This window comes from Equus caballus, chromosome 26 (genome assembly GCF_041296265.1).
Source record: "Equus caballus isolate H_3958 breed thoroughbred chromosome 26, TB-T2T, whole genome shotgun sequence".
Lineage (NCBI taxonomy): Eukaryota > Metazoa > Chordata > Mammalia > Perissodactyla > Equidae > Equus > Equus caballus.
In genome coordinates, this window is record NC_091709.1 from 36,248,825 (window position 1) to 36,274,296 (window position 25,472).

Consider the following 25,472-nt stretch of genomic DNA (forward strand, 5'->3'; position numbering starts at 1 on the left):
TCGTCGTGAAAAAAGGCTTTAATAATTTATGTTTTCTTTTTAAATTCTTTTATATATTTGATGTATACAAAATAATCTGTGTAACACTTACGCACATTGTAAAGCAGAATAGATAATGCTTTACACCCCAAAGAACTAAAATCTGCAAGCAAGTTGCCTACTTCCTCCCCTGTCCCAGTGCCCTGTCCTTCCCAGTGGCAACGACTATCCTGAGATTGGAGTTTATTCCTTTCCTTTTTCATATTTGTTTTCTTACATAGGTCTATATGTTACATACATACCTTTTTTAATATTTCTTTTCTTTTGGCTAATAAAAATGGTGTCTAACTGCATGCAATTTTCTGGGACTAGCTTTTTTTCAGTCAACGTTGTGTCAGTGGTCCATCCATATTGTTGTGTGTAGCTGTGTCCATTCCTTAGCACTGCTGAGTGACGCTGCATTCTTCATCCATTCTCATGATGATGGGCATTCGGGTTGTTTCCAGGTTTTTACTGGTAAGAGCTGCGCTTCTCTGAACAACTTTATACATGTTTCCTGGTGGGCATGTATGTAATATTGTCTCTAAAGCACAGGGCTACAGCCCCTTATTGCAGTTCTGAAAGCCAAAAAGCTCTGAAAAACCAAGAGTTTTTTAAAAAAAAATTCATGTGGCAGAAAAACCTGATCCAACCAGAACTAACTAGAAGTTTTAATTCATCTTCATTTATCTCACTTAATGTGCATATTTGCATGTTTCACTGGAGAAATAACAATGTATTTGACTATGAGTTTCTGCCCCAATGCGTAGGATTACTTCTCTAAAATCGGAAGAATTTTGAATTCCAAAGGGTTTCAGGAAAGGGATATGTAGGCCGCAGACTCTTGAGAGTGAAATTGCTGAGTCTTAGGGTGTGAAAATGTTCATATTTAAAAGATGCCGGTGTGTGTTCCGGAGAGAGTTAACACTCCCACCAGCCGTGTTCAAGACTGTCCACTGATCCACACCTTCTCCAACACTTGGTATTGTCAGGCTTCTTAATCTGTGCCAATCTAGAAGGCGTAAAATGAGATCTTCATTATGGTCTTAATTTGCATTTCCCTGATTACTACTAAAACTAAGTTTCTTTTCATGTGTGTATCAGATATGTTTCCTCTTCTATGAAATGCCTGTTCATGACTTTCATCCATTTAAAAAATTTGGATTGTCTGTTTCGTATTTATCTGCAGAAGCCCTAAGTCTTTTGATTATATGTATTGAAAATATGTTCTCTCCATTTGTGGCTTATCTTTTCACTTTCTTTGTGGTGCGTTTTAATGACCCATAGTTCTTAATTTTAACGTAGTCAAATGTATCAATCTTTTGTTTTTTTCACTTGGTGCTTTTTGTATTTAAGGAATCATTTCCCCTTCCAAGATCTGAACATTGTTATCCTCTGTTTTTTTCCTTCAAGTTCTGCTTTTCACGTGTAAGTCTTTAATCCTTCTGGAATTGATTTTTGTACGGGAACTCAATCCCACTTTTTTCCTGTGGGTAACCAGATGTGCCACTCTCCCCCTCCGTTCCCCCCGCCACTGCCACATCACCCCTGTCCAATACCACAGTCCCATACACACCCGGCTCAATCTCTAGGTTCCTTCTTCTGGTCCATGAGTAATATTTCTATCCTGGGGTGCAACACTGTCTTCATTTCTGTACATTAATGACGTCTTAATATCTGGTAGATATTAATATCTGGTAGCTTTCTCCTATCCCATCGCATTCTTAATTCCCTTCATTCTTCCTCCTTCCCTTCGTTAACAATGGCTCACACTTATTGCAGTGCTTGAAGCACTTTATGAAAATTAGTTAATTTAATCTTCACAGTTAAGTCATGGCATTTTTTTAATCGTAGTTAAAACAACTGATAACATATAATTTACCATCCTAGCCATTTCTAAGTGTATAGTTCAGTAGCATTAAGTATATTCACATTGTTGTGCAAACAATCTCCAGAACGCTTTTGGTCTTGCGAAACTGAAACTCTATCCATTAAATAATAACTCCCCGTTTTCCCTTCCCCCAGCCCCTGGCAGCCACCGTTCCACTTTCTGTTTCCATGAACTTGACTAGTCTAAGTCCCTCGTGTGAGCGAATCCTACAGTATTTGCCCTTTTGTGACTCGCTTATTTCACTGAGCGTAATGTCCTCAAGGTTCATCCATGTTGTAGCACGTGTCAGAATTCCCTTCCTTTTTAAGGCTGAATAATAGTCCATTGTGTGTATACACAGCATTTGTTTTATCCATTCTTCCACTGATGGACACTTAGGCGGCTTCCCCCTCTTGGCTTTTGTGAAGGATGCTGCAGTGAACATGGCGTGAAGACAGGGCATTTTCTCTGGCTTCCGGTTCCGTTTGAGTCCTTCTTGCAGCTCCCTTCCGCTGGTTGTCGTGCACCCCTGGACCCAACTTCTGGTTTACCCCCTCTGCTCTCTTCCCAAGTGACCATTTCGAGACTCTTCCTCTGAGCACTTGTCTCAAACGCCTGGTGGTGAGGGTATCAGAAGGCGGGAGGAGTTTCAAAAGGGATGGAGGCTGGGGCCTCACCTCTGTTCATTTGCTCTGTAATTCTTTGAGCATTCATTGAGCATCAGGCCTGTGTAAGCGGTAGCTGCCTGTCTAGTCTGGAGACAGACAAATGAGAAAATAAGTAGAGCCATGATAACAGCTATACAAGGAACAGAGGAAGCACAGAAAAGGAAAGGACTAACTGTGACCTGGGGGTGGGGATGGTGGAGAATGTGACCACTGAGCGGACAGAGGGGAGGGGGGATTCCAAGTGGCAGAAGAGTCTACTCAGAGGTGTAGGGACATCGAAGATCACAGCCCGGCTTCTGGAGCTGCAGTGAGCTCGGCAGCCTGGGGGACACAGGCTGGGGCAGAGGAGTGGCTGCCACGGAAGCTAAAAGGAGGAAGGTGGGTGAGTCACAGCGGGCCCTGCACACTATTCTCAGGAGCTGGGCTTGATCTTAAGGGCGGGGCGGGTGGGGGCCGGATCTGAAGTAGGGGAGTGATGTGATTAGAAAGAAGATATTGAAGGGCAAAGGGGAGAACCACTGGAAGTGGGAGGAAAAGGAGGGGGAGGCCAGTTAAAAGCCTGACAGCAGAAGTGACAGGGTTGCGGCTGAGGCTGGGAACTGAGAGGAGGGCTTATTCTCAGCCAGAACATCAGATTGGGAGGGCATAGGGAGGGGGACAGAGCCGAGGCTTCCAGATGGGACTCCTTGGAGGATGAGGTACCAGTCCCTGAGAGCAGGAAGCAGGAGAGGAGCGGGGCTAGGTTGGGGCGCTTGGTTGTCAAGGGGGGATGGGAGGATGTGATGCATACGGTGTAGACGGTCTGGACACGCGGAGCAACAGGTTTCTGGGAGGAGAGTGAAGGCAATCCATGCATGGGGTGGAGTTTCCAGGAGGAGCCAGGGCTGAAGGGAGAGAGAGTCCTTGGCTCTCTGAGGTTCGGGATGGACATGGGGCCAGGTTGGAGAGTGCAGGTGGAAGAAGAGAGCCCAGGTACAGGAAGGAGCTCACTGTGGGTGGGCAGGTGTGCAGAGGGCTCTGCGATGGAGGAGATAGCGACAAGTGGGGAGAAGGGCACCAGGGAGCAGAGGTCCGGGAGGGCTTTTGTTCAGAGTCCCAAAATTCCAGAGATGGGCAAGGATTAGGATCTCCCCCATCTCTTGGACAGGACAGTAGTAGGTCCCATGATCTGAGGGAAGGGATCAGTGGTCACGGCGTGTGTGGGACAGACACACACTGAGGAATGGATGGGACGTGGGCCGGAGGAGATGCAGTGGAGGCCAGGGCACAGAGGACCCTTTCTAGAAGCCTGACTGTGAAGGGAAGAGATTAAGCTGGAGAGAGGTTCAGGGATGTGGGGAGTACAGAGTTTTTGTTTGAGAAGGCAGAGGAGTTTGTCATCTGTAAGAAGTGAGCAGACGGCACAGGAAAAGTCCAGTGACTGCAGGTCCCTGCCACTGTGACCCCACCACTCTCCCTGAGCCGCTTTATCACAGCATGAGCCCTCAGGCCGTCCCGCCCAGGGGAGCATGACCCTCTCCAGCATGACCTTCCCAAGGGCATCGCTGGATATGGACATTCTCTTTAAAGGTCTCTCCCATCTGAAATGCAGAACAGTATTTTTTTAAGTGAATTTATCATCTTGTCCTCTAAACTGCATCCTCCTAGTATCCCTGGCAATGGGCACCACTGTCTCCTAGTCTCCAGGCTGAGGGTCTGGATCATCCTGATGGGTCCCTCAGCCACCCTCCACTGCAGACCTGGAGAGCTGAGCTCAGAGGCGTTCATGTCCACACCCCACTGTCCTCTAATTCTCTAGCTGTGTGAGGTCTGCAACCTCTCTGTGCCTGCTTTCTCATCCACAAAATTGATATTTTATATATTTTTTCCTTTTATATATGTGTATATATGTCTATAATATAAGCAACCTATTATCTATTATATAAACAACCCATAATATATATAATAAACAATTAAATATATACACAACATTCCCCCTTTATCCATGGTTTCACTTTCCGTGGTTTCAGTTACCCAAGGTCGACCCGGAAGCAGATGATCCTCCTTCTGAGAAATAGTCAGAAGGTCGTTATTAGCCTAATGCTACATCACAATGCCCACGTCATTCCCCTCCCTGCGTCTCCTCCTGTAGGCACTGTGTCACCTCACTTCATCACGAGAGAAGGGTGAGGACAGTACAATAAGATAGAGACCACATTCACATAACTTTTATACGGTATATTGTTACAATTGTTTTATTACATTATTAGTTATTTTTGTTAATCTCTTACTATGCCTAATTTATAAATTAAACTTTGTCATAGGATATATAGGGTTCGGTACTCTCTGTGGTTTCACACATCCACTGGGGGTCTTGGAAAGTACCCCCTGTGGACAAGGGGGGATACTGTATAATAAACAGCCTATCTCATAGGGTTGTTGGGAGCATTAAATCAGCTAACATGCAAGAGCCGAGAACAGAGCCTGGCATGTTAGTTGTTATTATAAGTGAACCGAACTTTGCAAAAATCTCTAAAATTCTCTCCTTCTCCGTGCCCTGCTCTTCAAGCCCTTAACTCCTCCCAGTGTGTATGACTAAAATTGCTCCTGAACTGATGTCCTGCCTTTATGCCTCTTCTCTCCCACGACATCCTGTACACTGTCCCCAAAAGACAATAGCATTAGGTCATTTCTTTAGGCTCCCTGTTGCTTGCAGAATAAAGTCCAAATAAAGTCTTTAACTTAGCTTTCAAAGGCAGTCTCAGTCTTGCTCCACTTTACTTTTCTGGCTCATTCTCTGTGGCTTTCCTGCCCACACCCGCTATTCCAGCTCATGCTCAGCCCTCTAGACTCCCCTTGAGTGCTTCTGGCCACTTGCCTTGGTGTTTATACCTTTCCCTCTTGCCTGCTCTTTCTCCCATGACCAAGCCCCTCTCCTCCAAAAAGCCAGTCTTGACCACTCCAGTCCACAGCAATCTCTCCCACCTCTGACCCCAGCACCTCTTGTCTGGACCACTCGCTGTTGACACTCACTCCCTGTTTCACATTATCAGACATGGGGTCACACATATGGGTTTTGTCTCTCCGGCTCCATTGCACGTCCTGCCAATGCGAGGTAGACTTCTTCCGACTTGTGTTTCTGAGCACAGTGCCTCATCCTCTGTACGTGTTCAATTAATATTTACTAATTGTGGTGACATCGTGCCAAGGTGCTGAAAAACGTGGCCTCGTGCTTATTGGTTCCTTTCATTCATTCATTCATTCATTCATCAGTTATTTATTGGGCTTCTGTCCTGGGCCAGGCAGTGGGAATTAGATGATGAGCAAGATAGAAATAGTCTGCTGTCATGGAGCTTATGTTCATGGAGGGGAGATGGATTCTCAAAGTAAACAAAAAAAAAATATTTTGAAGAGGGGCTGAATGTTATAAAAGAAATAAGATCTTCATTCCATGTTCTACGTATTTTGCTTGTTCTGTATGCAGGGCCAGTTATGCAATTTGTGGGGCCCCGTACAAAGTGAAAATATAGGGTCCCTTATTCAAAAATACGTAGGAATTTCAAGATGGTGGCCGCAGAGCATTCAAGTAAGCTCAGGGCCCTTCTAGCACATGCCCAGGAAGCCAGCTCTGCCTCTATGGTACTTAGCCGATATGCTTTATATGGTAAAGCATCTCAGGGGCTCTAATGAGACAGGAAATAATCAGAGAAATGATCTCCATGAGCTTGGGAATCCAGCTCAGTGTATTTGTTTACAGAAAATAACCTAAGCTACGTGGTGGCCATAGGTGGAATGTAACAGAAAGTGCTGCTGTTTTCTGCCTTTCAGACTGCTTGTCTTACTCGGCTTTGCAAGTATTGTCCAGGAGGTGCTATGGGAAGCAGAGATGCAAAATCATTGTCAACAACCACCATTTCGGAAGCCCCTGTCTGCCAGGAGTAAAAAAATACCTCACCGTCACCTACGCCTGTGGTAAGAGTACACCGCCTCTTGTGGGGAGGTGGTCATGTGACAAAAGGAATTTTCTTGCCACAAGTCCAAAGACCCTACTCCTCAAACTGTCTTGTTGTCCCAGATATTCAAGAACCTCTTTTTCTACCCTTTATTCTTGTTTATGACGTTCACATCAGATAAGCGATAGAATTTTCTTGGGTCAAAATTTGATTTAAAAGCCCTTAGTGCCATCAGATTGGCAGCAAACAGGAAGAATCGGAAAAGAGCCACAAATGGGGTTTAATTGATGGCACTGAGAATAGTGGGTTTTCTCTGGGTTCTTAGGAGGTGCTGAAGTTTATGGGTCTGTCATGCACGTTCACAGCAGTGATGTTTGGCTCCTGGTTCACCTCCAGCCCTGCTTTTAGGCCCTAAATGACTCATTCTCTGTGCTGCCAACAGCCAATTATCTGCATGCCCACAGGGTTGAGTCAACAGATCAAATGCTTACCTCAAACAATTAAAAATGTTACAGGACAGCGTGACTGTGTTTGCCTAGGGTCTTCAGAAGATAAAATGAAATGCCTGGTGCGTCCAATTCCAGTTTTTAAAGCTCCCTAAAAGCAAGTCAGCAGTTCGTTGTTTTCTGAGGGTACTGAGGATTTCTGGGTTGCAATCCTGACAGGTGGACTGTTTTTTTTTTGAAATGGGCATAGAAACACAGGGAGAGTAAAGAGCACTGTAACTGAAGAACCCGATAGCCGTGCTCCTGGAAACCCCTCTTCCTTCTACCAGATAACCCTAGCCTCTTGTTTTCAGTACCAGCTTTACTGAGAGACAATTCAAACACTGTGCATTTTACCCATTATAGCATACAAACCAGTGGTTTTAGGGTATTCACAGAATTGTGCAACTGTCACCACAATCAAAGAACATCCTCATCATCCCTAAAAGAAACCCTGTACCGTCACCTCCCAGTCCACCCTCCATCCCCCAGCGCCCCCCCACAGGCAACCCCCAATCCACTTTCTGTCTTTATGGATTTGCCCCTTCCAGACATTTCATATAAATGGAATGGCACAATTTTCAGTTCTTTCTGCCCGGCTTCTTTACCTACCATATGTTTTCAGGGTTCATCTATATTGTAGCGCATGTCAGTACTTCATTCCTTTCTGTGGCCTAGTAATATTCTGTTGCATCCGTTTCATATTTGAGCTAAAAACGTTGTCTTCTGCAATATGAAAGCTGCAGTAGATACAGTGAAGCGTCTACGTAAATGTATTCCCAAAGTAACAGCACCCGCACTTACGTCCCAGGAAGCCTGATTTTACCTGCCCTCTCAGTCCTTGTTCCTGCTCCCACGTCGGAGCCGCCCTGGGTAGTGTGGAGCCCATCCTGGCTGAGGTTCCCCGAGAGGCCCCATAAATCATTATGAAGTTCTAGTCACTCCAGGGCTCTCCAGCTGAGGTGGAAGGAGCGGGACTTTAGGCTGCAAATAAGGTGAATTTCCTGGTGTGCCAAGGATGGGGGGGGGCGGTTCCTGGGGCTGTGGCTCTTCTTAGCTAAGACGGGAAGACGTGCTTTCAAGGCCTGGGGCTCGCTCATCCCAGTTCCAGATTCTTCTCCTTCCCTCAGCACTTTGTGGGCATGTTCTGTGTGTCACGGGTTTTGCCAGGTGCTGAGAATTCAGTAGTTAAAAAAAAAGGCATAGTCCTTGTCCTCGTGGAATTATTGGTTGGGGGAGAGAGAGAGGCGTTAAGCAAGTAACCTCATAAATCTGTCGTTGCCCATTGTGATAAATGCTGCTTCAGAAAAGGGCAGGAGGCTCTGCAGGAGGATAAGGGCAGAGGGGCCCTCCTTTAGTTGAGGGGGGGTGCTTTGAGTTTTTCAAAGAGAACCTTCCTCTAGGGTGAACTTGCACCTGGGCTCTGATGGGTGGGCAGACTGAGCCAGCAGAGAGTGGGCAGCTTGTGCAGAGATGCTCAGTGGGAGAGGAGAGGAGCTGGTGAGGAGGAAGATGGTGTGAGGTGGCCCTGGAGAGGGCCAGGACCAGATCCGGCAGGGTCCTGGGAGGCCGTGCCAGTGGAGGGATTTAAGTAGGGGAGTCATCCGATCATGATAACCAGACTCTTAAAAGCCCACTCTGGCCGTAGGGTGGAGAAGGGGCTGGAGTGGGATGGGAGTGGGAGACAAGTTACACCACTTACACAGCAATGACTTAGACTGGAGCCGTGCTAGTAGACATGGTAAAAGTCGGATGGATTTGAGGAGTGTTTGGAAAATAGACACATTAGAGATGCTGAAGGGACCGGGCCTGTTGGAAAGATTGGGGTCTGGTAGAAGATGAGAGGGATGGGATTGACCATGTAGAGGCGGGAAGGGTGTTTCCCTTGTCATAACATGGCGGAAGAAGCTCTGGGAATGGATGAAGGAGGGCTTGGAGCTCCTATTGCATGGCCTCTGTCTTCTCAAAGTAAGTATGAGAAGAGCTCATCCGCTGTGAGGACTGGGGTTTGAGATGAGAAGGTATGAAGTAAGTGCCATGGGGGCAGGAGGTTAATGGTCACAAAGTTCTCGGGGACACTCTTCTGCCCAGTGCTGTGGCTCCCCCCCAGCAAGGCCAGCTGCTCAACAGCAGGCATGGAGAGACTGACTGGGTAACAAGAAAGGAGGGAGAGAGGGCTAGAGTTGGGTGTTCCCAAGCGAGTGATCACAATGGTGGATGGTGGAATCAAAGTTGGGGAAAGAGGCCAGTGCAGACAGGAGGGGCTGCGAGAAGAAGAGAAAGTAGGAGGTCAGTGGAGGGGTCTGGGTGAGGTTGAGGAATCGCAGAGGGAGGCATCTGAGTGAGACCACTAGAGGACAGAAGGCTGAGGTCAGAGATGGGGGCTGCATCTTGGTTTTGAAGGTGGGCCCGTGGAGGAAATGGGGTGTTGAGCGTGTTCTTTGCATCTCTCTTGGAAAGTGCCTCCTTGTCCATCAGTGTGGTCCCTCAAGGGTTATTCCAAAGGGAGGGGTGACTCTCACTGTGAGGCCATTTAGTGCCCTGCCCCAAGCAGACACCTAATCGCCTTCTAAGTGGTTGACATTTTAAAAATATTTCCTCCCTGCCAGATGGCTCTTCTCTGTGAAACCTGAATCATTAAAAATGATTTGCGATGTCTGCATATTTTATAGATCATCAGGTGGGCCTGAAAGATTTTACATTTTCAAAAATTCTCCCAAACCAATACGGAGTGATATGAAGATTCCAGAGGATGTCGACAATTCACTTCTAAGTGAATCTGTCTTAGTTAGGACTCTTTGGATGTGAATGAAGGAACCAATTTGAGCTGGTTTGAGCCAAAAGAAGGGTGGCATGGGGAGGTATCAAGTGGCTAGAAGGCCATGCTCCAGAAGCCAGGGCAGGAAAGTGGGACCTCAGGTGGTGCTGAAGCCAGAAACACAAGGCACCGGCAGCCGTCTCTTGCGTCTCTCTTCTCTGCTTGTCACAGCACCTCCTCTTCCTTATTCTCTTTCTCTCTGTCTCTCCCTCTGACACAGCCTTCCTCTAAACCTGGGCTGGATGACACCTGGCCACCTCCAAAGCCCTGAGTGATTTTTATGTTACAGTTCTAACAATACGAAGACTTGCAGTGTCGCAATCTTCATTCCAAACTTCTAACAGAAGGATATTTAATTGACTGGGCTGGGATCAGGTAGCCCTCCTCGTTTGATCAGCATTGGCCAGAAATTATGTGACGTGGTTATAAACATGGCTGCCAGAGAGGAGCCCACCCAACCCCACCACCTCCACCCCTACCTCCCACCTCCCACACCCAAGTCAAGCTGCTCTTACATAAGAGGGTCAGGGAAGAACCACCCCCAAGAGGCGTCTATTCCATACCCTGCTTCCAACCACAGCTTCCAACCAGGCTTTGTTGTTCTACCCAGCAATCTTGCTGTGCCCTCCAGGGGACATCCCACCCTGTGGGTTGGGGGGAGGGTGCATCTGGGACAAGATCGTGTCAAGTAGGCCCTGCTGTGGGGACCCTGATTTCTACAGCAACACATGCCTCCTATCTCCAGTGTGACCCAGGCTGAAGGGCAGAGGTGCCTCACACATGACTCACCCTTGTTGCACAACTAGTGAGAATATTCTGGAAGGGTGAGCATCTGTATGGCAGAAGGCCATTGGCCTTCACTGGGCCCTGAACCACCACCTGGGGGAGTGCTGTGGCCTCCTCGCCTTCATTCATGCCATACGTGTTTATTGAGTACCAGCCACATGCAGGCATGGGAGTTGGGGCAGGGGAATTTCAGTGAGCAATACAATCCCTGCCCTCACAGGCCATAGGATAGGATGTGGTGAATCTCAGGCTCTGGGGACTCAGGGGACCAGGAGGGCTTCCCAGGGGAGGTGGCAACTGAACCAAGTGAGAGGGAGTGTGTAGGAGTCAGCGGAGTGAAGGTGGGGAGGAGGGAAGGGCGGGCAGAAGGAACAGCAGAGGCAAAGGCTGGGAGGTGAGCAGCCTAGCGGGACTGGAGGGGCCTTGGAGGATGGGCCATTAAGGCTTGCCTTGTCCCTGAGGGCAATGGGGAGCCATTGAAAGGTCTTCTCAGGGGACAAAATCAATTTGCATTTAAAAAAGAACACTCCTCCTATTTTATGGCGCTTTCTTTAATCAGGGCTCGCTCCCCCACAGCTTTTAGGCTGGGCGGGGAATTTCAGCCTTGTATCCTGGGGGAATGAGCCAGGCTGAGGGCCTTGTGCTTTTCTAACTGTAGGCAGCGGGTCTGGCTGATGTCAAACCGCTCAGAGCAGCCAGCGCTTGGTCACTGACTGTGTTGGGACCTGCATCACTGAGTAAGTAGTCTTTAACACATGACTAAATGAGGTCCTCGCTCGCTCTATCTTCCCTCCAAGTTTTACCATTAGCCACACTACTTGGACATGCTGGACTTTAGACTTTCCTCCTAATAGGACCAGGCAGACCCAGAGAACTTGGCCAGCTCTCCCCCTCACCTCTGCAAGGGGGGCTCCTCTCCATATCCAGAGCCACACTGGTCCTCCAGGGTCACCAAGAGAGAGGCACAGCCAGCATCCCAGCTGACAATCCTGAGAGGCACGGGCAACATGTGGACCTCAGCCTGGGGCCTTTACGGCTCCTCCCTGGAGATGGGGCAGGGAGCTGGGTGCCAGGAGCTGGGGACAGGAGGAGTGGTAGTACCAGAATTTGGGGACAGGAAGGATGGGTGCTCGGATTTGGGGACAAAAGGGATGGTGGTACGAGAATTTGGGGGCATGGGGGATGGGTGCCAGGATTTGGGGGCAGAAGGCATGGTGGTACCAGAATTTGGGGGCAGGAGGGTAGAGAGATGCTAAGATTTGGGGACAAGCGGGTGGGGGTGGGATGCCAGGGTCTGGAGGTACTCATGCGGCCTGGACGCCTGTTGAGAAGGAGGAGCAGTTAAGCAGAGATCATTTTTGTCTCTAACGTGAAGAATTCTTTTGGGCACTAAGTTCAGTCTGCGACGGGTTCTCTTAAAGTCTGCACTGACCCAAGCTTCACACAGAAGATCTATTCAGGGAAAAAAGCTTCCAATGGGGAGCCCCTGCCCAAATTTAGCAAACCGTTCAAGTCCATAGAATCATCATCTCTGGTTTCACCTAAACGGACTCAGGGGGACTGCCTGAGTGGGAAGCCCTCTTCCATCTTCATAATCCTTTAAAATAGTCCTGTTTCCCGTACGTCCCGTGGACAGTACGACATCGCGGAAAGATCAAGGCATGTGTGAGCGAGACCAGGAGTTGACGCTTTGCCCCTTCCCAGGTGGATGGCGCATCTCTGAGCCTCAGTTTTCCCACCTGCAGGAATGGGTCACTGTGAGGATGGGGCAAGATGCGCTGTTTAAATGCCCAGACTCCTGCACCTATTAGAAGCTCATGAATAGTGGTTTGCTCGCATCTTCATAAATGTGTCTAAAGTGGAGAGGGGTGCATTTGAGGGATTGTCATAAATCACATCCCCAGTCCCCATCTTTATTCTTTTTTTTTTTTTTTAAGAGAAATGTCCTCACAATCTTTATTTCTTTTCTCAAAGATTGGCACTTGGGCTAACAATTGTTGCCAATCTTTTTTTTTTTTTTCCTGCTTTATCTCCCCAAACCCCCCCATACACAGTTGTATATCTAGTTGCATGTCCTTCTAGTTGTGGGATGTGGGACACCGCCTCAACGGGGCCTGATGAGCGGTGCCATGTCCGCACCCAGGATCTGAACCCTGGGCCGCCACAGCGGAGCACGCAAACTTAACCATTCGGCCACGGAGCCGGAGCCGGCCCCCCTATCTTTATTCTTGAAACAAGGAGATAGAAGAATCTGATAGGTGTGTTGACGCCTGTGGTTATTTTAAAGGTCCTAAAAGATTCTCCCCCTATCAGAGCCGTTTTTACATAGTAAATGGGCAAGTTTTCTGACACGAGCGTGTATCACACACAGGCAATTTAGTCTCTTGGGTGCCAGGTTATTCTGCAAAGCTCATCCTAGAAGCCCCTTCCTCTCCAAGATCTTTCTCTTTCTCGAACTGCAAAGCCTCCGGCATTTGCAGAGAGCCACTCCTCCTCAGGCCATATCTTGAGGACAAACCAAGAGACAGGCGTGAGGAAGAGATGCCACTCCTGGCAGGGGGGACGTACTCCTGCCAAGGAATCAGGGCCGTCCTTCTCGAGAGGCTGCTTCATCAGAAAGCATTTGCAGGGGCACAGCTCAGCTCTCTGGGACGCTGCTGTGGTCCCAGGATCAGCAGCGTGGTTCGCCAAGGGGCATCCCTCGGGGACGCTGGATAGATTCCGCTGCCTCTGCCATCGTCTCCGTGCCGCCCTGGAAAGTGCCCCTCGTCCTGATGGGCACGAAGGCGCCAGGCCTCCTGCACGTGGGAAATTCACCATCTAGGAATGTTCTCTGGTTGTTGATCCTGGGACATCCCCAAAAGAATTTGGTTAAGCACTTTGAGAAAGGAAATGAGGTTTTCTTGCTGCTGAAGACGTCTTACCAGCTCTTTTTAGAAAATGAGTGCAGTTGAAATTGCACAGTTTGTATTGGCTTCACTTCTGCTTCCTGTTGCCACTCCTCCCAGATACCAGCTGGGATAAAGAACAAACAAAAATAAGCAATTTTCTGCAGTAAAAATATTTGCTTTCCTCTCCCTTCTCCCAGCCGGCCGCAGTGCGTTTGGCATTCGGAATTCTTGCTTTGCCGTCCGGGTTAGGTTCAGCTGGAGCTGTCATCTTGTCCCCTTTGCCTGGGGATGCTGAGATGGATGGTTTATTCTTAGGGTCAGTTCAGCAGACTCTTTCGCCACCTTCTAAAGGAGTCTGTTACGCTGCCCTCCTCTCCTCATCTTTCTATTGTCCTTTCTTATAATACTTAGAGGATCATTGTAGCACGGAATCTTAGACTTCTCTTCAGGCTTATTATGGAAGCAAGGAGTTAAAGGGCTGTGGGTAAAAAGCAGAGTTGTTGCTGGTGGGCTCTGAGTGGGTTACAGTGATTTGGTTTCACTGTATCTCAGGGAAGTGCGTGATGACAGTTAACAGCGTTATTCAGGTGTCACTTACATACCTTAAAATTCACCTGTTTTAAGTAAAAACAATTCAGTGATTTCTAGTGAATTTACAGAGCTGTGCAGCCATCACCACACTCCAATTTTAAAACATTTCCACAACCCCCAAAAGTTCTTGCATGCCCATTTGCAGTCAGCTCCCCGTTCCCACGCCTGGCCCTTGGTAACCACTAATTTACTTTCTGTCTCCATAAATTTACCTTTTCTGGATATTTCATATTGATGGAACCATGCAATATATGGTCTTTTGTGTCTGCCTTCTTTCACTGAGCGTCGTGTTTTTGAGGTTCATCCTTGTTGTCGCATGTCCCAGTACTTCATTCCTTGTTTCTGCTAAATATTATTCTATTGGATAGATAAACCATATCTTGTTTACTTGTTCTCAATGTTGTTGCTTTTTTTTTTTTTGAGGAAGATTAGCCCTGAGCTAATGTCTGTTGCCAATCCTCCTCTTTTTGCTGAGGAAGACTGGCCCTGAGCTAACATCCATCTCCATCTTCCTCTACTTTATATGTGGGACGCCTACATAGCATGGCTTGCCAAGCAGTGCCATGTCTGCACCCGGGATCTGAACCGGTGAACCCCGGGCCCCCGAAGCAGAACGTGCGCACTTAACCGTTGTGCCACCGGGCCGGCCCCATATTGCTTTTTTTAATACTTCAAAATTGGCCTGAAAGTTTACCTTGCTTGGACATTTGATGATCACACAGTTACCACTGGTGTTTGTGTGAGTGTATCTAACAAGTAGAGTGAGTGATTTATGGACTGATTGGAAAATTGATTTTTTTAAATCTTATCTACATTGCATTTAAAAAATATGTTAAGTGTACAATGTATTTCAAAGATTTCTTTTTGGTTTTTAGTTCCCAAGAACATACTCACAGCGATTGATCCAGCTGTTGCTAACCTAAAACCTTCTTTGAAGCAGAAAGATGGTGAATATGGTAATTTTTATGGCTTACTCCCAGCATTTCTCTTTAAGTGAAGGTAAACAGCCCCATGGGACCAGAGTCGGGTGCACATTGGTTAGGATGAAAGGGGGTGTCAGGAGTTGTGTTTGAGCTACCAGCTCTGATAATGGTAGTGCTGTAGCCAACAGTTACAAATGGTGGCCAACATTTTGTTTTGTTTTTTAAATTATAAGTGACTAAATCCTCCTTCTGTTCCCCTCTTATTTTCTAAAAGAAAAGTCACTTCGAAAAAGAGACGTGTGCAGCAATAAATTGGGGGTTCTTGGGTTCTACGATGAGCTTGTTGGAAAGACGCTCCTATTAGGAACATGAGTGGCCAGGCCCAGGCTGGACCTGCCGGCCTCATCCACATGCCACCTTCTCCCTTAGGTTCTCACTGCACTTTTGGAAATGGGGAGGATGAGCATTTTGGCTTTCTTATCAAATCTAGAATGGAATTGAGACCCCTGGGGCTCCTGATAGAAGCTTCAGGGTCCCTGTAGGTTTTATAGATAGACGCAGAGCAACCATCTAAGACACTGTGCTTTGCATGTTGAGAGTTTGTTTTGTATCACTTTTATTACATTTATGTGGTCTTTTCCCCCTAAGTATAAAAGTAAAGTATGCTTGATGTGGAAAACACAGGAAAGCACCAAGAAATAGAACTCACCCCTAGTCTCAAAGCTTAGCGATTAGTATTGTCAATGTTCCGGGTTCTTCCAGTTCACCCCTCCAGCTTTCCCCCAGGCTCTGCACATCCCAGCCCACTGCTCTTTCTAACAGAGTTCCCGCCCGGATCCCATGAATACCCTGGTGCCCCTACAGTGGAGGCCTGAGAGCTCCGTGCCATCCTTCCTAGGGGGCTTCTGCCCTGTCTGACATTCCCAGGGGCCTCCAGGGGTCCCCAGAGCCCTTAGGCTGCCCCATCAGGAACTCACGCAGCTCCCTCATGGCAGTTTAATCAGGCATCTGAAACCAGGTCTGCTGTGCATTTTGCTGCCATTTCCAAAAGAAGTAGCTGCGACCTCCCTCCGTAATTTACAATTATGGCCTTGTTATCTATGGTCAGCAGAGCAGACAGCAGCTCCATGGTTAAGTAAGGCATTAGTAGGCCTCCCAGAGGCATGATGCATGCCACTGCCTTTGGGATGGGAAAGTAAATTTGTTCCTTCTGCAGTGGAGTGAGTAAGTGGCACCTGAACTTGAAAACAACACATTGTAGAATTTCCAAATCCCTTTTATCACTTAATATTTTCAGAGACTACTTACTAAATGTTCTTCCTGGCCTTGTCTTCCGTAATTTAACCAGAGGCACATTTATTTGATTTCCATGACTTTTTATTTATTATGGCAGTCCCAGATTAGGAGCAGAAGGCATACTGTGACCAGCTGTGACTAATCGGTCTTGCATTTTTTATGAAACAGGTATAAACTTTGACCCAAGCAACTCGAGAGTTCTGAGGAAAGACGGAGTTATTGTTAGCAACTCTCTGGCAGCATTTGCTTACATTAGAGGTAGGTCAATGACTCCAGGCTAATGGATTTACTAATGTCTAACTAACAAATGCACTGTGTCATTACAATGCTCAGATAGCTAAAGAAAAATGACTTTAAGTTTGACATGGCAACTGTAGTCTTCTAAGATCTGGAAACACAGAGGCCTGAATTCGGGTGCAGGAATGGCCAACTGGGCTGCCAACAGCAGAACCACATAGGGAGGGAGGAAGCGAACAGGAAAGGTCACCCTGTTTGGGAGGTGGGCTCCATGGGTATTTTCTGCTTTGAAAAGTTGGAACCCGAGGAATGCATTTCCCAGCTCTAAAATTTGGGAAGAGCAGAGGATTATTGAATTCCACCCTCGGCTGGAAGAAAATTGAGCCAAGACCACTTAGTAAACAAAACAGGTGGTGCCCTGTGGAGGCAGAGTCCCTTTCTGAGTCACCAGAGTTACTTATGGTTGCCAAGCTTTCCCCTGGTAATCTTCCCCGCGAGGGTCACACTCAGCCCTCCTTAATGAGCAGAGCCAAAACTGCTGTCAGCGAGAGGCTGCTGCATGCCATCCTTTCTCCCCACCTTCTCTGCTCACCTGAGGATGGACCGTATGCTGGAATGTCGACTCTGCAAGTTTCGCCCGTGCCTGCCTGACTGTTCAGGGCGGCCACAACCTCAGAGGCCTTTCGTAAAATGCACGTTCATAGGATGCATTAGGGCATTACTATTCGAGGCCTGCCTGGGCTGGGGCGGTTTGGGGTGACCCTTCCTCAGAGGAGAAGAAAGACCAAAGGAAGCATCTCAACACAGGAGAAGGAGATGACAGTCGGGGTCCTCTATGCCTCCATTGCCCTCGTCAACTTTCCTCCCTGTGTCGTTGTTGATTTCCTCTGAGCATCTTCGCTTTTCTAACCACCCTTCCATTTCTTGCTGCTCCTAATAATTGTCAACATTAAGAGATGTCAGGATTTTTATTGTCAAAAATATCCCCATATTTTCAAAGACCCTGAGCTCTCCTTGGAGGAAAGGCATCATGAGAATCCTCCACACAGAGAATGACAAAGAGGAGTAATGAGGATGCTGCCTACCGAGCTGTGGCCACGCTGGGCCTTGTCAGTTCCTCTCAGTAGCCGTCTTGGTCGGCTCAGGCTGCCACCATGAGATACCATAGACTGGGCGGCTTCAACAACGCATATTTATTTTCTCACAGTTCTGGAGGCTGGAAGTCCAAGATCAAGGTCCTGGCAGATTCAGTGTCTGAAGAGAGCTCTCTTCCTGGCTTTCAGACAGCTGTGTCATCACATGGCAGGGGGAGAGAGAGGGCGCGAGAAAGCTCTTGTGTCTCTCCTTATAAAGACACTAATCCTGTCGGATCTGGGCCCCACCCTTAATGACCTCATTTAACCTTAATTACTTTCTTAGAGGTCCTGTCTCCAAATACAGTCACACTGGGGGTTAAGGCTTCAACACATGAATTTGGGGGGCGGGCGTGGGGGGCGACACAATTCAGTCCATGGTAATGACCTGAGAGAGAGGACTCTGATCCCCGTTCTGCACATAGGGAAGCTAAGAGTCAGAAGAGTTGAGCCATTTGCCTGAGGCCACAGTGTGGACATGGACAGGGCCAGGATTTGGACTCGGCAGATACAAGACCTGTGCTCTGGCTTCTCTGAGCAAGAAGTATGCCCTTTGGAATTGTGAGGGACAGAAACCTCCTGACCCGGAGTTGTCCAAATTAGCTTCCCTCCATCCCTCTTTCCTTTCACATGCTCATCACTCCCAGAAATCACAGGAGAGGTGTATTTGTGAAGTGCCCATCTCTCCACGAGCCAGTAAGCGAGTCAAGGGCAGATGGTTGTCATCTGAGTTACTGTCATGTCCCAGTGCCCAGGAGCGTGCTGGCACAGCGTAGACGCACAGTGAGTCGTTAGTGAATGACCGGATGATGGGTCCCCATCTGGTGTCATGAGCTATGTGTCCTGTGCCTTATTATCATCTCATTTGCTATTTGTAGCTATTTAATTTTCAAGAAGTTTAAGGACGTGATGGGCTGTTATTTGGCTGTATTGGGGGATGGTTAGGCACATTCCTCTCCTCCAGCCACGAGGAGGAGGCCTGTCTGAAGGAGAGGCTGCTGGCAGGAGCAGCTGGGAGCCGGGAGTGAGCAGGGCAGGTTCAGCGAAACCTGTTAAATAGTCAGTAGATTGAGCGAATCCCATCCCCCAGGTCAGGCTGCAAGTGGCTTTGACCCATTCGTGCAGCCAAGTGCCTGTGAGGGACAAGTGGCCTAGAAACCAAAATCCAGGCACTTGTCCTGGGATGTCGAAACATAGAGGTTGGCAGAATGGACATGAGAATGCCCAGAAGTCCCTAGGAATGGTTTCTCTTTGGGCCGTCGAGACGCCTTCTCAGGAGTGTTTGAATTTACTGTCATCTCAATAGTAGACGTAGTCCTTGAGTTCTTTTTAGATTCTAGGTCATGGGTCTGAAGAAGCTCATAGAAAAATTTTGAGGGGCAGGCCCAGTGGCGTAGTGGTTACGTTCACACACTCTGCTTCAGTGGCCCAGGGTTCTTGAGTTCAGATCCCGGGCATGGACCTGCACACCCCTCATCAAGCCATGCTGTGGCAGCATCCCACACATATAGAGGAAGATGGGCACAGACGTTAGGTCAGGGCCAATCTTCCTCAGCAAAAAGAGGAAGATTAGCAAGAGATGTTAGCTCAGGGCCAATCCTCCTCACAAAATAAATGAATAAATAAATAAATAAATAAATAAATAGAAAAATTTTGAAATTAGAGAGATGGAAAGAGAGGTGTGTGTGTGTGTGTGTTGGAGGTTCTTGGAAGGCAGCTTACTAGCTGGCTCAGCCATTATCCCCCAGCAGATTGTGCCTAAGGAGACTTATTTAGAGGTCTTGCTCAGAACGTGATGTCTCCCAGTCCCCGTCACTAGTGTTTTATTGACATCTTTGTGTGTTCACCTCAATGTGCCTGCAGGCGTGTCTTTCGAGGCCTGCTATTTCTGCCGCTGCCCCTCCTTGGGCCCATGTGAGTCTTCAGCCCCTGGCAGAGCTTGCTGTGGGCTCTCAGGCGGCGTGGGGTAACTGGGGCCACGGGTAAGAAAGCAGAGCTTCTCCTGAATTGGGAGGCATCATTGTTGTATGTGAAGGGAACGCGAGGATATCAGACAAACCCACACTGAAATAGAAGTATAATAACACATTCCAAAGTCAGGGTTACATGATCCCTGGCAGGGAGGACAATTGGAAATCAGCACCGCCTTGTCACAGAGGTGTGGGTTCTGATGTGTTCCCACGGTCTCTAATCTTTGGTTCCATGACAGAAAGTTATGGTCACGTCCCTAAGTGCTGTCAGACCAGGGCCAATATACTTTGTGCTTTCACCTGATGGCAGCAGGGCCCCAGGAGGTGGGACCCTCACCCTGGCGTCTCGGTGTCTTACTTGGACACAAATAAGTTTGAGCTGGAGCGTGTGTTGGCTCCAGACCAGAGATCTAAAGTTCAAGTGGCCTTAAAGGCCATGGGCCACCATTGGGAGATTCCCGAGGACTTACAGCTGATGAAGTTAAAGTCATTTACTTGAGCCTGTGATGGACTGAGGCTAACTGGAGAACAATACCAACAAGAACAGTGTGAAGATTTTGTTTAACCACAGGGAGAATAACTCCTTTATTTTTCCAGAATATATGATAGGAGAAGGAGCTGCCAAAGCCTGAAGTGGTCCAGTTGATTCTAGAAAACAGATGATGTGCCCTTAGTATAAAGCCTGGGGCCGTGGAGAGAGCCCTGGCTTGACCTGGGGGCCCCAGCCAAGTGGTGGCCTTGGACAAGTGAAACAGCTGCAACAGGAGGATTTGGGCCAGCTCACCTCCAGGCTCCATCTCACTAACGTCTGATGATTCTGTGACTTCAAAATAGTCAGTTCAGATGACTTGGAAGCTTCATTCCAATGGGCTTGCCAAGGGTTGCCCGTGTTCTCCATCTTTGATCACTGGATCTCAGCAGACCTGGTGTGGACATGGCCTAGAGAGTGATCATTTGGCAGGAGGTGTACCTGAGCCAAGAGGCATGGAGTGTCTGATGAGTGAGAAGCTCTCCTGGCTGTAGAATGCAGACCCCCACCTCCGAGGAGAAGAGGGAGACAGGAAGAAAGGCAGCTAATGTTATGGAGCCCCATCCACTGGGCACCACACCTAGTGCTTTAGATCCGTGATGCCTCCGTGCACTCAGCAGATATTTGTATAATCCCTGCTCTGCACTAGGCACTGGGGACTTGGCAAAGAACAAGGCAGTTCGCCCCTGCCCTCATGGAGCTTGCATTCTATGGGGAGAAAAAGGATGACACACGCTTGGTGATTTAGTGACCTTGAAAATGCTATGAGACCCAATGACAAGGGATCTGGCCTAGACTGGGGATGTGGGCAGAGGGCTAGATGAAGAGGGAAAAAGAACATTCCAGGCAAAAGGGACAGTGTGAAAGTGCCAAGGTGTGAAGTCATCTGGCCCCTGTGAGGAACAGAAAGAGGCCAGTGTGGTGAGAGAGCAGAAAGTAGAAGGGACAAGTCTTTGGAGTTGAACTTGGGGAGAGTGGAAGGGGCCGAGTCATAGCAAACTTCACAGTCTGTGGTTAGGATTTGATTTATAGCTTAGGAGAGGAGGGGGACCATGTATAGGTTTTAAGTAGGGCAATGATGTGATCCGATGTGCATTTTTAAAAAGATTGCTATGGGGGGCTGGCCCCGTGGCCGAGTGGTTAAGTCCGCGCGCTCCGCTGCAGGCGGCCCAGTGTTTCGTTAGTTCAAATCCTGGGCGCGGACATGGCACTGCTCATCAAACCACGCTGAGGCAGCGTCCCACATGCCACAACTAGAAGGACCCACAACGAAGAATATACAACTATGTACTGGGGGGCTTTGGGGAGAAAAAGGAAAAAATAAAATCTTTAAAAAAAAAAAAAAAGAGATTGCTATGGCCACAGCGGGGAAGACAGACGAAAGGGGCAAGAGAGGAGCGAGGAGACGAGCGGGAGGCAGGGAAGGTGGAGAAGAGCAGCATTATCACGGCTCTTTTTCAGATGAATTCACTAGCTCAAAAGACACGTTAATGAAAGTGAAAACACCAGCCACTCACCAGGAGATATTCACAATATATATGCTGGCAAATGATTATCACTGAGAACATAGAGAAACTATATGTGTTCTTTATATGTAAGATGAAAAGCACAAACAACCTAATAGAAAAAAATGAGCATGCAACGTGAACTAGCATTTTAAGAAGAGGGAATACACAACCATCTGAGGAAATATACGCGTAACTTGGGATCAGGGAAATGCAAACCAAGACCACAGTAAGATATAAGTTTCTCCCCAGATGATTAGAAAACATTTGTGAGTCTGCCCGCACCCAGTGCTGGAGAAGACAAGGATTTGCAGGATCCTCACATGTTGCAGTAACTTTGAAAACCACTTTGGCAGTATTTCCTAAAATCCACATACCCTAAAACTCAACCAGTTACCCTCCCGGGTCAGTATCCTAGAGGAACTTGTGCGTGTCCACCAGGGACACGAGCAAGAATGTTCAGAGCTAGTGTCCACATGGCTGAAGCCCGGCACCAAGCCAGACGCCCACCAGCAGGAGAGTGAGTGAATAAACTATGGTGTAGTCAAGACAGTGGAATAGTATACAGCAGCATAATATTAAGTTTTTAAAAAACCCAAAACACCAAGTCGCAAACACTATCTGTAATGTGATACCCTTCTCATGAAGTTTTCAGGAATACATAGAGGTGCAGTAGACTATATAAAAAGGCAAGCACGGGAGTGATGACTGTGAAATTCAGGTGGTAGTTCCCTTGATGGGAGGAGGTTGGGGGGAGGGGGAACCCACAGGTTAGATACAGGTGGTTGCCAAGGCCCCAGCTCCCACGTGCGGGGGCTCGTTCACAACCCAAGGGCTGATTACAGAATTAAAGGTAATTAATTAACTAAATAAAAAAGGGCCGTGTATTGACCAATGAAGAGAATGTGTCACACGCTAAGGATTATGATTAATTTAATTCTGCCCATCTGGGGTCCTTAAAAAGAAAGGAAGGAAGGGAGAGAGGAAGGAAGAGAGGGGAGGGAAAAGGTGGGAAGGGGAGGGGAGGGGAGGAAGGAAGGAAGAGGTACAATAACCATAGTCACCCGCCTGTCCGGGTAATCATTTTGCATATTATGGTTTAAGGGCTTTGTCTAAAATGCCAGTGTCCCCAGTCCCCATTCTACTTCCACTCCCAAAAATGAAAATAGCCCTTCCTTCTCTCACAAAGGATATGTGGCTCTATTTGACCAAATCTTCAAAATACCATGTCCCTCAGGAAAAATATATTGTTAACAGTAGCACTAAACACAACTGCCCCTCGCCCGGCCAAAATCGATTTGAACTAAGACGTCTGTGTCTTAAGAGGGTGATGAGATTGTGCCAGTAGGGGCGATGACAACAAAGAACGACATATTTGAGTCCAGTAACTCCACCAGTGACTCCGAGCTGCAAGTGAAGGAGCCGACTGGGGAGGTTTCCAGTTTCAAGAAGATAACGTGTCCCACTTAGATCTCTCCCAGCAGATCACACTGCTGGATCCCTTGCCTGTCCATGAAACTTAACCACCCTCCAGTTTTGAAACCCCAGTCTGCACCTCTGGGGAAGGACAGAGGCAGCGAAGACAATAGTCTTCATTTTTTGCTTTCAGTAAAATGGAGGGAAGTGTGCCCGGAGGAGGATCCATTCAGCTGAGACGTACCAAGCAAGTGCCGGTGGTTCCAAATGCACACCTCACAAGCAGCTCACAGCTCGAGATCTGGGGTCCAGTCCTCATTCGGACTCAAGAGGCCAACTGACCTCGGGCAGTGGCTTGCCCTCTGGGCCTCAGCTTGAGCCTCTATATCAGGGGTCTGCAAACTACCGCCCATGGACCATTTTGTCAATAAAGTTTTATTAGAACACAGCCACACTGGTATCGCCTATTGCTACATCAGCAGAGCTGAGTAGTTGCAACAGACTGTGTGGCCCACAAAGGCTAATACGTGCTCTCTGGTCCTTGACAGGAAGTCTGCCAACTCCTGATCTATATTGTGAGGGCGTTAGCTGGATTGTTATTTCCCCAAGTGGGAGTGCTGACACCTCAGGGGTACACAGCTGAAAAATGGGAAGAATGATAGTCCTTTCCGTGTGGAATTAATGTAAGGATTAAATATGTGTAAGGATTCAGGGCAGGGTACATGGTGCAAATTAGCACAATTTCTATTTCTATTATTATTATACAATAGATTTCCTTTAGATGTAGGAAAAACTACCAGAACTTTTATGTATATTTATTTTTTAATCTAAAAGAAATTAAGCTTTGCTGACATCTACTATATTAGTACTTACATTCATATATATACTTTATATGTAAGTTAATTTTTCATAATTTACTACTAATAGTAGCTAACAGTGCGTTGAGGATTTACGATGTGTCAGTGAGTGTTCTGAGAGTTTTACAGGAATTAATACATTTCATCATAACAACTCTATAATAGGAAGGTGCTATTAGCCCCATTTTAGAGATGAAGAAACTGAGGCACAGAGAGATTATGCAACTTGCTGAAAGTCACAGAGCTAATGAGTGGCGGATCTGAGTTTGAACTCAAGGGAACCAGCTTCTGAGTCCCTCTATACGTTCTCACATATACATACTTATATTGACTAGATGTGCTGAAAACCATTTTTCTTTAATCCATGGGGGTATATGATCAGTTAGGTGAGGATGGTCTCAAAGATCCTGTCCAGGACTGGCATTCTGCATTAGCCACCTGCCTGGGCAGACATCTGTTTCTGTGAGACTTTGGATTTGCGAAGACTGACAGCTCCTCCCAGCTCCTGACGTGTCCTCTTCCCCCCACAGCCCACCCCGAGAGAGCTGCCCTGCTGTTCGTGTCCAGTGTCTGCATCGGGCTGGCGCTCACATTGTGTGCCTTGGTCATCAGAGTGTCCTGTACCAAGGACTTCCAGGAGCTGCAGCTGGCGAGGGAGCACCTGATGCCAGGAAGTGACAAGGCTGAGGAGGACAGTGAGGATGAAGAAGGGGAGGAGGACTCCTCTGACTCCGATTTTCCAGGGGAACTGTCGGGGTTTTGTAGGACTTCGTATCCCGTCTACAGTTCTGTAGAGGCTGCAGAGCTAGCAGAAAGGATTGAGCGCAGGGAGCAAATCATCCAGGAAATATGGATGAACAGTGGTTTGGACACTTCACTCCCCAGAAACATGGGCCAGTTCTACTGAAAACCCGCTGCATCTCGATGCGACCACACTTTCTGAAGAGGGAAGGATCCAAAACACTCCTTCGGTCCTGTTTCACTCGTACCTTCTATGAAGGAGAAGTTGTCATGTCATTCAATACTGATGAAGCCAGAAAGCTATCAAAGGGACATTTCAAACTGTTTACACATTTCAAAATAAATGAGGAGGGAAGAAGTCTTCGTTTTCTGTATTTATTTAAATTCATGTCTATGTGTTAACAGAATTAGAGTTTACATTTATTGAGCACTTAACAATGCCAGGCACTGTCCTAGCTGCTTTTCATGTATTAAGTAATTTAATCCTCACAACAACCTCAGGAGATAGTGCCATTATCCCTATTTTACAGCTGCATAAACAGAAGATCCTTCCACATCCATGAAAGAATTATACTAATATTCACGACAGCAAGCATGAGTTCAGTCAATGCATGTTCACTGATGGTAGATTTTAATCCCTAACATAATTTGTTTAGAGCAAGAGTTGGCAAAACTTTTCTTAAAGGGAAAGAATGAATATTCTAGGCGTTGCAGGTCATGTAGTCTCTGCCACAGCTACTCATCTCTGCCATTTGTAGCTCAAAATGAGCCATAGCTAATACGTAATGAGTGAACATGGCTGTGTT

At 47.5% G+C, this 25,472-nt stretch overlaps 1 protein-coding gene across 14 annotated transcripts in view; it reads left to right on the top strand.

The window, feature by feature from the left end:
* The window catches only part of EVA1C (eva-1 homolog C), a 117,741-nt gene that overhangs the window by 58,760 nt on the left and 33,509 nt on the right, over positions 1-25,472 (top strand). For 5 of the 14 annotated variants that reach the window (XM_023630023.2, XM_023630015.2, XM_023630014.2 and 2 more), the window contains 4 exons: positions 6,364-6,507; positions 14,935-15,015; positions 16,447-16,536; positions 24,456-25,024. In XM_023630023.2, the coding sequence (XP_023485791.1) occupies positions 6,364-6,507; positions 14,935-15,015; positions 16,447-16,536; positions 24,456-24,832 (692 nt within the window). In that variant the 3' untranslated portion in view covers positions 24,833-25,024. Of the gene's footprint in view, positions 1-6,363; positions 6,508-14,934; positions 15,016-16,446; positions 16,537-24,455; positions 25,025-25,472 lie in introns of those variants that run through there. The other 9 variants (XM_070252509.1, XM_023630021.2, XM_023630018.2 and 6 more) reach the window with 6 other exon arrangements.